The 17,390-nt window shown below is 50.1% G+C and overlaps 1 protein-coding gene across 1 annotated transcript; it reads left to right on the top strand.

The window, feature by feature from the left end:
• Nucleotides 1-1,348: 1,348 nt before the first annotated feature.
• LOC138778043 (zinc finger protein 271-like) lies at nt 1,349-16,391 on the top strand. The gene is made up of 7 exons (XM_069956357.1): nt 1,349-1,434; nt 6,561-6,668; nt 6,749-6,827; nt 7,065-7,141; nt 7,218-7,404; nt 13,414-13,608; nt 13,682-16,391. Exons 2-7 carry the CDS (start codon nt 6,594-6,596, stop codon nt 15,064-15,066), a joined length of 1,998 nt encoding a protein of 665 aa, XP_069812458.1. The 5' UTR covers nt 1,349-1,434; nt 6,561-6,593; the 3' UTR covers nt 15,067-16,391.
• Nucleotides 16,392-17,390: the final 999 nt, after the last annotated feature.

Raw genomic sequence — 17,390 nt, 5'->3', positions numbered from 1 at the left:
GTGCACCCACAAACCTCTCCCTGCAGAGCATCACATAACAGTGCACCCACACACACTGACCCTGCAGAGCATCACATAACAGTGCACCCACAAACTTGTCTCTGCAGAGTATCACATAACAGTGCACCCACAAACCTGTCCCTGCAGAGCATCACATAACAGTGCACCCGCACACACTAACCCTGCAGAGCATCACATAACAGTGCACCCACAAACCTGTCCCTGCAGAGCATCACATAACAGTGCACCCACAAACCTGTCCCTGCAGAGCATCACATAACAGTGCACCCACAAACCTGTCCCTGCAGAGCATCACATAACAGTGCACCCACACACCTGACCCTGCAGAGCATCACATAACAGTGCACCCACAAACCTGTCCCTGCAGAGCATCACATAACAGTGCACCCGCACACACTAACCCTGCAGAGCATCACATAACAGTGCACCCACAAACCTGTCCCTGCAGAGCATCACATAACAGTGCACCCACAAACCTGTCCCTGCAGAGCATCACATAACAGTGCACCCACAAACCTGTCCCTGCAGAGCATCACATAACAGTGCACCCACACACCTGACCCTGCAGAGCATCACATAACAGTGCACCCACAAACCTGTCTCTGCAGAGTATCACATAACAGTGCACCCACAAACCTGTCCCTGCAGAGCATCACATAACAGTGCACCCACAAACCTGTCCCTGCAGAGCATCACATAACAGTGCACCCGCACACACTAACCCTGCAGAGCATCACATAACAGTGCACCCACAAACCTGTCCCTGCAGAGCATCACATAACAGTGCACCCACAAACCTCTCCCTGCAGAGCATCACATAACAGTGCACCCACAAACCTCTCCCTGCAGAGCATCACATAACAGTGCACCCACAAACCTCTCCCTGCAGAACATTGCACCCACACACACTGACCCTGCAGAGCATCACATAACAGTGCACCCACACACACTAACCCTGCAGAGCATCACATAACACATAACAGTGCACCCACAAACCTGTCCCTGCAGAGCATCACATAACAGTGCACCCACAAACCTCTCCCTGCAGAGCATCACATAACAGTGCACCCACAAACCTGTCCCTGCAGAGCATCACATAACAGTGCACCCACACACCCCTCAAAACAGTGGTTTACCTCCTGCTGATCATATACACTGCACTCACTATACTGCTGCCTCATGAAAAGCGGGAAACCAGCCGCCTCATAGAAAACCGAGCAGAGGAAGATAGCTCCTCCCACACATGAGGCTGGTCACATGGGCATGACGTCATCAAAGGTCCTCAAGACCTACCTGTGGCAACTACATTCTAGCCTCCACCACCAGATACAGAGCAGCTCCTGGTCGGGCAGTCACTGCTGTTGTGTTGTGTGTGGAGATCTCTGCTCCTCAGTGTGTGACCCCAGCAGTAAGGTAAGCTTACAGGAGGAGGGGTGTTTACATTGTGTTACTATCAGTGTGTGACCCCAGCAGTAAGGTAAGCTTACAGGAGGAGGGATGTTACATTGTGTTACTATCAGTGTGACCCCCCAGCAGTAAGGTAAGGTTACAGGAGGAGGGATGTTACATTGTGTTACTATCAGTGTGACCCCCCAGCAGTAAGGTAAGCTTACAGGAGGAGGGATGTTACATTGTGTTACTATCAGTGTGACCCCAGCAGTAAGGTAAGCTTACAGGAGGAGGGATGTTACATTGTGTTACTATCAGTGTGTGACCCCAGCAGTAAGGTAAGCTTACAGGAGGAGGGGTGTTACATTGTGTTACTATCAGTGTGACCCCCCAGCAGTAAGGTAAGCTTACAGGAGGAGGGGTGTTACATTGTGTTACTATCAGTGTGTGACCCCCCCAGCAGTAAGGTAAGCTTACAGGAGGAGGGATGTTACATTGTGTTACTATCAGTGTGTGACCCCCCCAGCAGTAAGGTAAGCTTACAGGAGGAGGGATGTTACATTGTGTTACTATCAGTGTGTGACCCCCCAGCAGTAAGGTAAGCTTACAGGAGGAGGGGTGTTACATTGTGTTACTATCAGTGTGACCCCAGCAGTAAGGTAAGCTTACAGGAGGAGGGATGTTACATTGTGTTACTATCAGTGTGTGACCCCCCAGCAGTAAGGTAAGCTTACAGGAGGAGGATGTTACATTGTGTTACTATCAGTGTGTGACCCCAGCAGTAAGGTAAGCTTACAGGAGGAGGGATGTTACATTGTGTTACTATCAGTGTGTGACCCCAGCAGTAAGGTAAGCTTACAGGAGGAGGATGTTACATTGTGTTACTATCAGTGTGTGACCCCCCCAGCAGTAAGGTAAGCTTACAGGAGGAGGGATGTTACATTGTGTTACTATCAGTGTGTGACCCCCCAGCAGTAAGGTAAGCTTACAGGAGGAGGGATGTTACATTGTGTTACTATCAGTGTGTGACCCCCCAGCAGTAAGGTAAGCTTAAAGGAGGAGGGATGTTACATTGTGTTACTATCAGTGTGTGACCCCAGCAGTAAGGTAAGCTTACAGGAGGAGGATGTTACATTGTGTTACTATCAGTGTGTGACCCCCCCAGCAGTAAGGTAAGCTTACAGGAGGAGGGATGTTACATTGTGTTACTATCAGTGTGACCCCCCAGCAGTAAGGTAAGCTTACAGGAGGAGGGGTGTTACATTGTGTTACTATCAGTGTGTGACCCCAGCAGTAAGGTAAGCTTACAGGAGGAGGGATGTTACATTGTGTTACTATCAGTGTGTGACCCCCCAGCAGTAAGGGTAAGCTTACAGGAGGAGGGATGTTACATTGTGTTACTATCAGTGTGTGACCCCAGCAGTAAGGTAAGCTTACAGGAGGAGGGATGTTACATTGTGTTACTATCAGTGTGTGACCCCAGCAGTAAGGTAAGCTTACAGGAGGAGGATGTTACATTGTGTTACTATCAGTGTGTGACCCCCCCAGCAGTAAGGTAAGCTTACAGGAGGAGGGATGTTACATTGTGTTACTATCAGTGTGTGACCCCCCAGCAGTAAGGTAAGCTTACAGGAGGAGGGATGTTACATTGTGTTACTATCAGTGTGTGACCCCCCCAGCAGTAAGGTAAGCTTACAGGAGGAGGGATGTTACATTGTGTTACTATCAGTGTGACCCCCCAGCAGTAAGGTAAGCTTACAGGAGGAGGGGTGTTACATTGTGTTACTATCAGTGTGTGACCCCAGCAGTAAGGTAAGCTTACAGGAGGAGGGATGTTACATTGTGTTACTATCAGTGTGTGACCCCCCAGCAGTAAGGTAAGCTTACAGGAGGAGGGGTGTTACATTGTGTTACTATCAGTGTGACCCCAGCAGTAAGGTAAGCTTACAGGAGGAGGGATGTTACATTGTGTTACTATCAGTGTGTGACCCCAGCAGTAAGGTAAGCTTACAGGAGGAGGGATGTTACATTGTGTTACTATCAGTGTGACCCCAGCAGTAAGGTAAGCTTACAGGAGGAGGGGTGTTACATTGTGTTACTATCAGTGTGTGACCCCAGCAGTAAGGTAAGCTTACAGGAGGAGGGGTGTTACATTGTGTTACTATCAGTGTGTGACCCCAGCAGTAAGGTAAGCTTACAGGAGGAGGGATGTTACATTGTGTTACTATTAGTGTGTGACCCCCCCCAGCAGTAAGGTAAGCTTACAGGAGGAGGGATGTTACATTGTGTTACTATCAGTGTGACCCCAGCAGTAAGGTAAGCTTACAGGAGGAGGGGTGTTACATTGTGTTACTATCAGTGTGTGACCCCAGCAGTAAGGTAAGCTTACAGGAGGAGGGGTGTTACATTGTGTTACTATCAGTGTGACCCCAGCAGTAAGGTAAGCTTACAGGAGGAGGGATGTTACATTGTGTTACTATCAGTGTGTGACCCCAGCAGTAAGGTAAGCTTACAGGAGGAGGGATGTTACATTGTGTTACTATCAGTGTGTGACCCCCCAGCAGTAAGGTAAGCTTACAGGAGGAGGGGTGTTACATTGTGTTACTATCAGTGTGACCCCAGCAGTAAGGTAAGCTTACAGGAGGAGGGATGTTACATTGTGTTACTATCAGTGTGTGACCCCAGCAGTAAGGTAAGCTTACAGGAGGAGGGATGTTACATTGTGTTTACTATCAGTGTGACCCCAGCAGTAAGGTAAGCTTACAGGAGGAGGGGGTGTTACATTGTGTTACTATCAGTGTGTGACCCCAGCAGTAAGGTAAGCTTACAGGAGGAGGGGTGTTACATTGTGTTACTATCAGTGTGTGACCCCAGCAGTAAGGTAAGCTTACAGGAGGAGGGATGGTTACATTGTGTTACTATCAGTGTGTGACCCCCCCAGCAGTAAGGTAAGCTTACAGGAGGAGGGATGTTACATTGTGTTACTATCAGTGTGACCCCAGCAGTAAGGTAAGCTTACAGGAGGGAGGGGTGTGTACATTGTGTTACTATCAGTGTGTGACCCCAGCAGTAAGGTAAGCTTACAGGAGGAGGGGTGTTACATTGTGTTACTATCAGTGTGGACCCCAGCAGTAAGGTAAGCTTACAGGAGGAGGGATGTTACATTGTGTTACTATCAGTGTGTGACCCCAGCAGTAAGGTAAGCTTACAGGAGGAGGGGTGTTACATTGTGTTACTATCAGTGTGTGACCCCAGCAGTAAAGTAAGCTTACAGGAGGAGGGATGTTACATTGTGTTACTATCAGTGTGACCCCAGCAGTAAGGTAAGCTTACAGGAGGAGGGATGTTACATTGTGTTACTATCAGTGTGTGACCCCAGCAGTAAGGTAAGCTTACAGGAGGAGGGATGTTACATTGTGTTACTATCAGTGTGTGACCCCAGCAGTAAGGTAAGCTTACAGGAGGAGGGATGTTACATTGTGTTACTATCAGTGTGTGACCCCCAAGCAGTAAGGTAAGCTTACAGGAGGAGGGGTGTTACATTGTGTTACTATCAGTGTGACCCCAGCAGTAAGGTAAGCTTACAGGAGGAGGGATGTTACATTGTGTTACTATCAGTGTGTGACCCCAGCAGTAAGGTAAGCTTACAGGAGGAGGGATGTTACATTGTGTTACTATCAGTGTGACCCCAGCAGTAAGGTAAGCTTACAGGAGGAGGGGTGTTACATTGTGTTACTATCAGTGTGTGACCCCAGCAGTAAGGTAAGCTTACAGGAGGAGGGGTGTTACATTGTGTTACTATCAGTGTGACCCCAGCAGTAAGGTAAGCTTACAGGAGGAGGGATGTTACATTGTGGTTACTATCAGTGTGTGACCCCAGCAGTAAGGTAAGCTTACAGGAGGAGGGGTGTTACATTGTGTTACTATCAGTGTGTGACCCCAGCAGTAAAGTAAGCTTACAGGAGGAGGGATGTTACATTGTGTTACTATCAGTGTGACCCCAGCAGTAAGGTAGCTTACAGGAGGAGGGATGTTACATTGTGTTACTATCAGTGTGTGACCCCAGCAGTAAGGTAAGCTTACAGGAGGAGGGGTGTTACATTGTGTTACTATCAGTGTGTGACCCCAGCAGTAAGGTAGCTTACAGGAGGAGGGATGTTACATTGTGTTACTATCAGGTGTGTGACCCCCCAGCAGTAAGGTAAGCTTACAGGAGGAGGGGTGTTACATTGTGTTACTATCAGTGTGAACCCAGCAGTAAGGTAAGCTTACAGGAGGAGGGATGTTACATTGTGTTACTATCAGTGTGTGACCCCAGCAGTAGAGGTAAGCTTACAGGAGGAGGGATGTTACATTGTGTTACTATCAGTGTGACCCCAGCAGTAAGGTAAGCTTACAGGAGGAGGGGTGTTACATTGTGTTACTATCAGTGTGTGACCCCAGCAGTAAGGTAAGCTTACAGGAGGAGGGGTGTTACATTGTGTTACTATCAGTGTGTGACCCCAGCAGTAAGGTAAGCTTACAGGAGGAGGGATGTTACATTGTGTTACTATCAGTGTGTGACCCCCCCAGCAGTAAGGTAAGCTTACAGGAGGAGGGATGTTACATTGTGTTACTAATCAGTGTGACCCCAGCAGTAAGGTAAGCTTACAGGAGGAGGGGTGTTACATTGTGTTACTATCAGTGTGACCCCCCAGCAGTAAGGTAAGCTTACAGGAGAAGGGATGTTGCATTGTGTTACTATCAGTGTGTGACCCCAGCAGTAAGGTAAGCTTACAGGAGGAGGGATGTTACATTGTGTTACTATCAGTGTGTGACCCCAGCAGTAAGGTAAGCTTACAGGAGGAGGGATGTTACATTGTGTTACTATCAGTGTGACCCCCCCCAGCAGTAAGGTAAGCTTACAGGAGGAGGGATGTTACATTGTGTTACTATCAGTGTGTGACCCCAGCAGTAAGGTAAGCTTACAGGAGGAGGGATGTTACATTGCGTCACTATCAGTTTGTGACCCCCAACAGTAAGGTAAGCTTACAGGAGGAGGGATGTTACATTGTGTTACTATCAGTGTGACCCCAGCAGTAAGGTAAGCTTACAGGAGGAGGGATGTTACATTGTGTTATGTGTGAAATAACTTTTTCCTTCCTGTACAGGACACAAGGATCTGTACCGGGAGCAGCGGGTTCATGATGGAGGATCAGCGAGCAGGTGATAGATGTCCCCGTCCTCTTTATTTCCAGGACTGTACAGAGAATCATCAGGTAGGGGGTGCGGAAGGCTCCTCACAATATGACAAGGATCAAGTTTCATATGAGTTCTTATTTTTTTTCTGTCTGTTTAGAGGGAAGATCTGATCGATATCAAAGTTGAGTTTAAACTTGAAGCACAAGAGGAGACGGATTTCATGGCCGATCAGCAGTGTAAGGGGGGGGGGGGGGGGGCATTGGCTGCAAAAGTAAAACCTGTTTTACTGGTCCCCTTGATCCTCCTCCTCTCATCCTCCCATCTTTCTCCTCCTCCTCCCCCCATCTTCCTCCTCCCCCCATCTTCCTTCTCCTCCCATCCTCCTCCCCCTCCCATCCTCCTCCTCCTATCCCCCTCCTCCCGATGACATGTAGCAGTGTATAATGGATTGGCTCCCTGTGTGTTCCCTACAGATGGAGGCAGTGACAGGAATCCACCAGAGAGGTGTCCCCGTCCTCTGTATTCCCAGGACTGTCCAGAGGGAAATCAGGTAAAGTCTTTTAAACATTTGGTCATGAAGGGATTGAAGGACAATTTAACTTTTTTTTTTTTTATCATCTGTTTAGGGTGAAAGTCTGATTGACATTAAGGCCGAGGTGAAAGCAGAGGAGGAGGAGATCGCCTTAGAGAATCAGCAGATAGATGTGACTAGTATAAAAGTGGAGGATGAAGCAGAAGAAGAGAGGATGATGGGCGATCCCCCGTGTATGAGTGAGGTGAAGGAGGAGGAGACGCCGGGAGCTGCTATACCAGGTATGGGAGGATGGAGTTACAAAGGGATATAAGGGGGGGCTCCACCTTACAGCTACATTACAGTAACCCCCCCCTGTGTATATATGTATAGGTGCAGTATAGTGAGGGGGGGCAGGGATATAAGGGGGGCTCCACGTTACAGCTACATTACAGTAACACCCCCCATGTGTATATATGTATAGTGCAGTATAGTGAGGGGGGGCACAGGGATATAAGGGGGGCTCCACCTTACAGCTACATTACAGTAACACTCCCCCCCTCCCCCTGTGTATATATGTATAGTGAGGGGGGGGGGGCACAGGGATATAAGGGGGGGCTCCACCTTACAGCTACATTACAGTAACACTCCCCCCTTCCCCTGTGTATATATGTATAGTGCAGTATAGTGAGGGGGGGGCAGGATATAAGGGGGGGCTCCACCTTACAGCTACATTACAGTAACACTCCCCCCTTCCCCTGTGTATATATGTATAGTGCAGTATAGTGAGGGGGGGGCACAGGGATATAAGGGGGGGCCCCACCTTACAGCTACATTACCGTAACCCCCCCCCCCCTGTGTATATATGTATAGTGAGGGGGGGGGGGTCACAGGGATATAAGGGGGGGCTCCACCTTACAGCTACATTACAGTAACACTTCAAGCCTTTCCCATAGGAGCGATGCAGTGATCTCTGTGATGCAGGTGATCTGTTTGCGGAGTTCTTTTCAGCACTACAGATCCCAGCATTTTCCCAGCTTTTGCAGTTTACCAGTTTACCTACATTTTGCTGTTTTTAGGGTGCACACCACTTTAGTTGTCTAGCACAAAAAAGTTGTGCATGACCTAGGGTAGTTGCCAAGGCCCTTCCGCCCTACTAAGGCCCCCCTTTCTACTACACTCTGTCCCCTTCCCTTCCCAATAACCACAGACACCGTTCTGGAATTAAATGGCCACAGCAGCTGTTTATTACACCAAGTATAAAACATATCAAAACTGTAACATATTTATTTTGACGGGGCGGTCCTCGGAGCCCCAAAAATCCCCTCAGGCGGCTTATTAAAACTTGACCCCAACTGCACTCAGGATTTGCCTCTGGCCTACGGGCCACATAACCCAGAGGCACCAACCAAGCACCTGTGTGCGTATAACTGTACCCCTTTTAATGGTGGCAAACTACAGCCGCCCAGCCCAATAATTGTATTTACTTTTCCCAGGAGTCCGGAACCACTCCGAGGTCCCCTCCCACCACGACCAGTCCACACCAAACCCCGAGGACCCCCACCCGCCACAGACGCCAACTCCTGACCCCTTAGGTGTTGGCGTCCCGCCACACTCGGAGCCCCCACATCAATCCCGTCCCGGACACCCAGCAACCACATGTCTGTGCCTACAGCGTTTAGGTGTACCCCATCCCGCCTCCAGTATGCTCCAACACCCGCCTCCAAGTCCATATGCCGTATAGCCACCACCCCATTACGCGCCATAAATCTCCCCATGGCTCTGTTCACTTTAACTTGCGCCTTGTTAATCCGCGCTACCGAGCGCCCCCCCCCCCCCCCCGCCACACCTTGCGCGGCACTATGTCCGACCAGACCGTCACTTGCTTCGGAAACTGTGACCATAACCGAAGAAAGTCAAACTTCATGTCGGCCACCAGCTCCCTGATCGGTCGGGCCCCTAAATCGTTCCCCCCTACATGAAGTAACAGCACATCCGGCTCCCTATCCAACCGTACATAACGATGGAATTCCGGAAGCACTCTCCTCCACATCATGCCTCTCTCCCCCAACCATCGAACCACCACCTCCGCACGTGAAATGCCCAGTTGCCGTCCGTCCGGCCGCACCGCTGCACGTAACGCTCTCCAGTATACAAAAGAATGTCCAAGTATCCACACCAGGTCCGCTCGGGACCTGAGAAGGAAACAAAACAGATAACCAACAACTTGCACAACACCCCGTAACCAAAACAATCGAGGCTGACCGAAGGGCAGCCTCCACAATTCCTCCGGAACGGATCCCCCCTCTCGTTCGCGTCCGGAACCAGTGACCGGAAACGATCCCTCTGTGAACGAGAGAGAGAATCAGCTATGGAGTTAGAAACGCCGGGCACATGCACCGGCGTCACCCAAGCGTTCAACAACAAACACTGCAATACTAGATGCTGTAGCAACCGCACCACCGGGGGGACGATGCCGACAACCCGTTAATTGCTGAAACCACGCTCATGTTATCACAGTGAAATCGCACTCTTCTTGTTCCTGAACCTGTTCCCCCAAATGGTAACCGCCACCACTATGGGAAACAGTTCGAGCAACGTAAGGTTCCTTACCAGCCCTGCCCTCTGCCACGACTCCGGCCACAAACCCCAACACCAACTCCCCTGCAAAAACGCCCCGAAACCCCCAACCCCAGCCGCATTGGTAAACAAATCCAAGTCCGGCGCCTCCACGACCAAGTCCATCATCAGCGACCTCCCGTTATACGACGCCAGGAACGACTCCCACACCCCCAGGTCGTCCCTCAGCTCTCGCCGTAGCCGCACAAAATAATGGGGGCATGTGATACCCGCCGTCGCCTGGGCCAGGCGACGACAGAAAACACTCCCCATTGGCTTGATCCGACACGCAAAGTTAAGCTTGCCGAGGAGGGACTGCAACTCCCTGAGAGTCACCTTCCGCAACCCCTTTACTCTCCGCACTACCGCCCTGAGGTCTACCAGCTTATCCTCCGGCAAGCTGAACTCCATGTGCACTGTGTCGATCCGTATTCCCAGAAAGTTCAAAGCCGTAACCGGACCTTCTGACATTTCCACCACCAGGGGAACCCCAAAGTCCAAAAAAAAACCCTCCAACGTACGCAACAAAACCGAACACACCCTCGAATCCGCTGGGCCAATGCACAAAAAATCATCCAGGTAGTGGATGACCGACCGGATGCCAGCCACGTCCCTCACCACCCACTCCAAAAACGTACTGAACGCCTCGAAGTAGGCGCAGGACAGCGAGCATCCCATCGGCAGACAGCGGTCCACAAAATAAGCCCCTTCCCAAAAACAGCCCAACAGTGGCATAGAATCTGGGTGGACCGGAAGCAGCCGAAAAGCTGCCCCCACATCCACCTTTGCTAACAATGCCCCCCTTCCATACAGCCGCACCCACCGCAACGCCTCGTCGAACGAGGTATACACCACCGAGCAAAGCTCCGGGTCTATCCCGTCATTCACAGAGGAGCCCTTGGGGTATGATAGGTGATGAATCAACCGAAACTTGTTCGGTTCTTTCTTCGGCACCACCCCCAAAGGTGAAACCCGCACACGGGGGCGCCCCGAACGGACCCACCATCCGTCCCAGAGCCACCTCTTTCCCCAACTTTGCAGACACCACCCCCCGGGTGAGCCTCCGCCGATTTCAAGTTACGCCGCCCCGCTGCCCCCCCTTCCGAGACTCCAACAGACGGAATACGAAACCCCACCGCAAATCCCTCTTCCAACAAACCAGCCGAAGCACGATCCGAGTATCTACTTAGAAACCCCCGCATTGCCTCCAGACGCACCGGCGTCACCCCCTTTTCCAACCGCGTCCCTCCCTCCTTGCTGCCTGTTCTTCTTAAAACAGCGCGTCGCCCCATGGGTACCCCCGCAGAAGGAGCACTCGTGCTTGAACTTGCACCTAGCTCCGTACTTACAACTTCCCTCGTTAAAGAGGAAACACAGCCCCCGTTGAGCCGCCGTTGAATGTCCGGGCTGGCTAGGACCTCCAACGGACCCTGGTAAGGACTGGGACCCCACCCCCGTGCGTACTGGTGCCGTCACCCGCAGCCACAAGCTGATATCCTTGTGATCCCAACAAATGCTGAGTCGCAAAGCCTTCCGCTGTCTGAAACCAGTTAGTAAAAGTTCGAGGTATCAACCGATACCTCTTCTTTTCCTCCTTGTCCTTTTTCTCCTCAGACGGCTTCACCTTATCCAGGTTAAATTTCTCTAGCTGCAATAGTGACAAAATCTCAACATATTCCCCCCGCCATACCTTCTCCCGCACTTCCGGCTTGAGGTGTGCCCCCAACGGCCCCTCAAAACACACATACACCCTCCCCGTCCACCTCCGTTTCCCTGCCCTGGGCCCTATCCAACCCCCCTCCGCCACCAGAGGCCGGCGTCACCAAACCTTCCCCACTCCCGCTAGGCCCAGCCACACTGCCACTCACCCCCCGGACCCCCGTCCACGCAGGTACTGGTGATCCTCCCCCGCCCACGCCCGGGCCAAAACCAGCCAACAAATCCTTCAGCCCATACAACAATGTCCCCAAACCCCCCAGCTGCGCGTTCCCCAACCCCCCCAACGCAGGCGCTGCTACAGCTGCACACTCACCCGGCTGTCTGGGACCGGCGGGCCTAACAGCGGCCGACCCTGGATCCGGACGCACGGCTTCTCCTCTCTCCTGGGCCTCCGGTCTGCGTCGGCTGACTTCCGGTGACTCGCGGTGACCAACATCCAGCACCACCTGACGGCTGACTTCCGGTGGCTGACGCTGGGGCACTTCCGGCTGAGGCTGATGACGTCGCTCATCTTCGTCACTCTCGCAACGCTCAAAGCCCGCGTGGCTCCGCCCCCTCACCTCCGCTGGCGAGTGGCGCCGATCATCCCGAACCAGGGGAACCCTGTTCGCAGTCCTCCCCACGCCGAGAGGCCGCCGACTGCCTGCTCCTGCCTCCTTCCTCTGCTGCTTCTCACCGCAGCGGTCCCCCGCCGAGCTGGCGCTCTTCTCCCTCCAGGCCTCGCTGCACCAGCCGCTCCGGACCCCGATCCACCCGCGACGGCATCTGAAGGAGGGGAGAGGACTTCTCCCCTCGGCTGCGAGTCCCGCCTTGTAGAGGGATTCCTCCCGGATCCTGCACGCCGGGCGGAAGCGGCCCTGCCCGCGGCAGAACCCGGAGGGTCCCTAGAGGGGCTCCCGATTCAGCGTCGGACCCGGGGGGTCACTTCAGGGCTAAGGCGCTCAGGAGGACGTGACCTCCTAGTCCGTCTCGTAGGGGAAGGAGCTGGCGGCGCCGCTTCCCCGGACCCCAGCAGACCTTGGAGTTGGGTCTGCAGCCATTCCTGGCCCCGCTCATCGGCCATCCTCCTCAGCCTCTCCATCAGAACCTCGGCAGACATGAGGCAAGCAATACAGTGCAGCAGTACAGGTAAGACGATTTCTGCCTGCTAAACCACAATGGGTGACCACCCCCACTCGTGGCTAACTTTTATACCCCGGCCCCTTCAGCTACTCCCCCCTCTTCCTTCTGACCAACCACCTATTCTGTTTACTTCTCCACACTCACTTTTCCTCCTCCCCCCTTGTGCACGTGCTCCCCACCTGCTCACACTGAGCCTGTTGCCCCCCATCTGACCTGCTACTGGCCTGTCAATCCCTGTCATGAGGGACTCCCCTTATGCTGCGCACTAGTCCGTCCCCACTTTACCAGATTGTAAGAGCTTTTCACACTATATGACAAATGGTAATGTAGCCGGCTCTTGTACATTACGGGCAGTGGTAGAATCCCAGTCTGTACTCATGGAGTGAATGACCCCCTTCTTTTTCTTCTACTTTACCCACTACACAATTTCTGTCTTTGTGTCTATCAATTCTTTTATATACATAGATAGAGAGAGATGAAATAACCGTGTCTCCTTTCCCCTATACTGCTCAGAAGAGGCTGTTGTTTCCTTGTCCTTGGCCAGGTGATCACTGATTGGTGTGATGTCAGTGGTGGGCGGGGTTACAGATGGCTAGTTACAGTTTGCCATTGACAAAAGACGATACAGAGATCACTTGACCTCTGTCTCAAAAGGGAGGGGGAGGACAGAGAAGTGGAGACAGAGTGGACCAGGAAGTGAGGATTTCCAGCAGCTTCAGGGTGTGAGTCAGGATGTGCTGCCGACTAACCGACCCATTCATGGAATACAAACTTACTACTCACAACTTACTTTCTCTACTTTGTAGTTTGTTTGTTCTTTAGGGAAAAAATACCTATTTTACCCTTTACAGGAAATCCCAGTGAGAATATTGTGCTACTGCTGAATTATAAAGAAGAGCATGAAGGTGCGGAGCAGCACTCCTCAGGAGAAGCCCTCCTCCCCCTTACTGTATATCCAGGATGTCACACTACAGATCTATCATATAATCCTCCTGACCATGAGGAATCTTCTCCCGACCACTCGCACACTGCGACCACAAGGACAGGTGAGGAGGGGGTGGGCAGGATTTAAAGAGAGAAATGTGGAAAGTTATATAAAAAGCTCAATTCTTTTAACAGACAGAAGTCACACAGGCGAGAAGACATATTCCTGTTCAGAATGTAAGAAATGTTTCTCAAGGAAATCCGTTCTTGTCAGGCATGAAAGAATTTACAGAGTTAAGAAGCCATATTCATGTTCAGAATGTAAGAGAGGTTTTCCCTGTAAATCAAGTCTCGTTAAGCATGAAAGAATGCACACAGGAGAAAAGCCATATTCATGTTCTGAGTGTGGGAAATGTTTTAGGAAGAAATCCCAACTTGATATACACGAGAGAAGTCACACAGGGGACAAGCCATATACATGTTCAGAATGTGGGAAATGTTTTTCAAGTAATTCGGCTCGTTTTAGACACGAGAGAGGCCACAAAGGAGAGAAGCCATTTTCGTGTTCAGAATGTGGGAAATGTTTCTCGGATAAATCTGTTTTAGTTTCACATGAGAGAACTCACACAGGAGAGAAGCCGTATTCCTGTTCAGAATGCGGGAAATTGTTTACACATACGTTCCAACTTGTTATTCATAAGAGAAGTCACACAGGAGAGAAGCCATATTCATGTTCAGAATGTGGGAAATGTTTCTCAAATAAATCTGTTCTTGTTAGACATGAGAGAGGTCACACAGGAGAGAAGCCATATTCCTGTCCAGATTGTGGAAAATTGTTTACACATTCATCCCAACTTGTTATACATAAGAGAATTCACACAGGTGAGAAGCCATATTCCTGTTCAGAATGTGGGAAATGTTTCTCAAATAAATCTGTTCTTGTTAGACATGAGAGAGGTCACACAGGGGAGAAGCCATTCTCATGTTCAGAATGTGGAAAATGTTTTTCAGATAAATCAGTTCTTGTTACACATAAGATAATTCACACAGGAGTGAAGCCATATTCCTGTCCAGATTGTGGAAAATTGTTTATACATTCATCCCAACTTGTTATACATAAGAGAATTCACACAGGTGAGAAGCCATATTCCTGTTCAGAATGTGGAAAATGTTTCTCAAGTAAATCTGTTCTTGTTAGACACGAGAGAATTCATACAGGAGAAAAGCCATATTCCTGTCTAGAATGTGGGAAATTATTTCAGCAGAAAGGACATCTTGTTATACACGAGAGAATTCACACAGGAGAAAAACCATATTCATGTTCAGAATGTGGGAAATGTTTCTCAAATAATTCAGATCTTATAAAACATGTGAGAGGGCACACAGGAGAGAAGCCATATTCATGTTTAGAATGTGGGAAAATTTTCATAAGTAAATCCCTACTTGCACAACATTTGAGAGGTCACACAGGAGAGAAGCCGTATACATGTTCAGACTGTGGAAAATGTTTTACAATTAAAAAAAGTCTTTCCAAACACGAGAGAGTTCACAGAGGAGAGAAGACATATTTATGTTCATAATGTTGGAAATGTTTTACACATAAACCAGTTCTTGTAACACGCTTGAGAAGTTACGAAGGAAGCGAAGCCATATTCCTTTTTTTTTTTTTTTTTTTTTTAATTCAGATGAGTTTATTGAAAGGTTAAATGGGGATACAGAAAGGAAGAGGGGGAGGCAACATACAGGATTATATCACAGTGAACAGAGCCACAAATAACCTCATGAATAACATGGTCATAAGCATGTTGCAGAAAATCTCCAGTAACATAACATCTATCGGGTTAATAATACCCGGCCAGCTTAGACAGCCCAACTAGATAGAGCATAGCACTAAACATATAACAGTGCAATGCAACATTAGGGCTTGGTAACAGACCTTGATATAGTTGCTGAAGGGTCACTGAAGAGTAATAGACATAGATTAATCCAACAAAGAAAAGAGCGGGATAGAAGGGAGAAGAAGAAGAGGAGAGCCAGCACAGCCCCGGACTAGGAGAGGAGGGGATGCCAACAGTGAGAGTACAGGGCAAGACCGTCGCCATAGTATCCGCGGTAGTCATGATTAAGAGGTAGAATGTGTGAGATAAGTAGGCGTATCCATGAACATCATCCACTTAGACCAGATAGCTGTGGCAGAAGGGGGGGCGTGTTTATGCTCGGCGCGAAGCCATATTCCTGTTGAAAATGTTGGAAAGGCTTTTTACTATCGCAAAACTAAGGAATCGTTAGAGAAGTCACACCGGAGAGAAGACGTCTTGACTTGTGGATAATTCAAACATTTCTTTACAAACAAATCACATAGAAAAGAAACCGCTTGTTCTTGTCTGGAATGTGAGAAATGTTAATGCAGATAGGAGGCTGTGATCTGTGAGCGGGATCCATGGGGGAAAAGAACAGAGACGGCTGTGATCTGTGAGCGGGATCCATAGGGAAAAAGTACCGAGGAGGCTGGGATCTGAGCGAGTTCCACGGGGTAAAAGTAGTGAGGAGGCTGGGATCTGTGAGCGGGATCCATGTGGGAAAAGTACTGAGGAGGCTGGAAGTTGTGAGCGGGATTCATGGGGAAAAAGTACTGAGGAGGCTGGGATCTGTGAGCGGGATCCATGAGGGAAAAGTACCGAGGAGGCTGGGATCTGTGAGCGGGATCCATGAAGGAAAAGTACTGAGGAGGCTGTGATCTGTGAGCGGGATCCATGGGGGAAAAGTACTGAGGAGGCTGGGATCTGCGAGCGGGATCCATGAAGGAAAAGTACTGAGGAGGCTGGGATCTGTGAGCGGGATCCATGAAGGAAAAGTACTGAGGAGGCTGTGATCTGTGAGCGGGATCCATGGGGGAAAAGTACTGAGCACTATTTTTTTTTTTTTTTTTTTTTTTTTTTCTTTTTCAATTTATGAGAAATATTTGATTTTAATTGATGTAATATATATATTATTTGTTAGAATTAATTTTTTCTTGCCTGGCTATGCCTCGGATTCCTGGTGCTGCCCCTTAGGTCGTCTATATTATTTTTATACCATCCGCTAGATGTGGCAGATTATGGTCTAAAATAAATCTTGATTTGTATCTGTATCGTTGTGGATTGTTGTTGTGCTGCTGTTGTGTGTTTTGTAAAAAAAAAAAAAAAAAAAGGAAGGATAGCCAATCAAATCATCAGAATTATATGGGTTGAATAAAGGTAGCAGCACATGCAGCAGTTGTTATCTATCCACAGGGGGGAAGTGAGGAATGTAATAATGTAATACCGCTGCAGGGCTGTGTGAGTGGTTGTGCTGGACGCACACTGCTGCTCCAATTACCCTCTGTGGGACTGATGAGCACCACTCACTTCAGGCAGCGGAACGAGACGGAATGCGGCAGGCGACAAAGAGACGGAACGTGGGAGGGCGACAGAGAGACGGAACGTGGGAGGGCGACAGAGAGAGGGGGAACGTGGGAGGGCGACAGAGAGACGGAACGTGGGAGGGCGACAGAGAGAGATGGAACGTGGGAGGGCGACAGAGAGAGATGGAACGTGGGAGGGCGACAGAGAGAGATGGAACGTGGGAGGGCGACAGAGACGGAACGTGGGAGGGCGACAGAGAGAGGGGGAACGTGAGAGGGCGACAGAGAGAGACGGAACATGGGAGGGCGACAGAGAGAGACGGAACGTGGGAGGGCCAACTCACACAGACCTCGGTGATTTTCCAGTGGTTACCCTCCATTCAGCATGGCTGGTCGCAGGGATAAGAAGACGGAGACCCCACACCACCCGGTGACCCGTTCCACGGGAGGTTCCGCCTGCATTGACCGGTTCCTGCACCCCTCCGGTCCCAGACCGCTGGCTGCTGGAGGCAATATGGCGCC

This window comes from Dendropsophus ebraccatus, unplaced genomic scaffold, assembly GCF_027789765.1.
Source record: "Dendropsophus ebraccatus isolate aDenEbr1 unplaced genomic scaffold, aDenEbr1.pat pat_scaffold_616_ctg1, whole genome shotgun sequence".
Lineage (NCBI taxonomy): Eukaryota > Metazoa > Chordata > Amphibia > Anura > Hylidae > Dendropsophus > Dendropsophus ebraccatus.
Note: the sequence above shows the minus strand (reverse complement) of the source record. Positions and strands in the feature narration are given on the sequence as shown.

Coding starts and splice junctions, on each gene's coding strand:
- LOC138778043 (XM_069956357.1), top strand. CDS start 6,594: ATGATGGAGGATCAGCGAGCAGGTGATAGATGTCCCCGTCCTCTTTAT. Junction 6,669..6,748: donor ACTGTACAGAGAATCATCAG/GTAGGGGGTGCG, acceptor CTGTCTGTTTAG/AGGGAAGATCTGATCGATAT. Junction 6,828..7,064: donor TTTCATGGCCGATCAGCAGT/GTAAGGGGGGGG, acceptor TGTTCCCTACAG/ATGGAGGCAGTGACAGGAAT.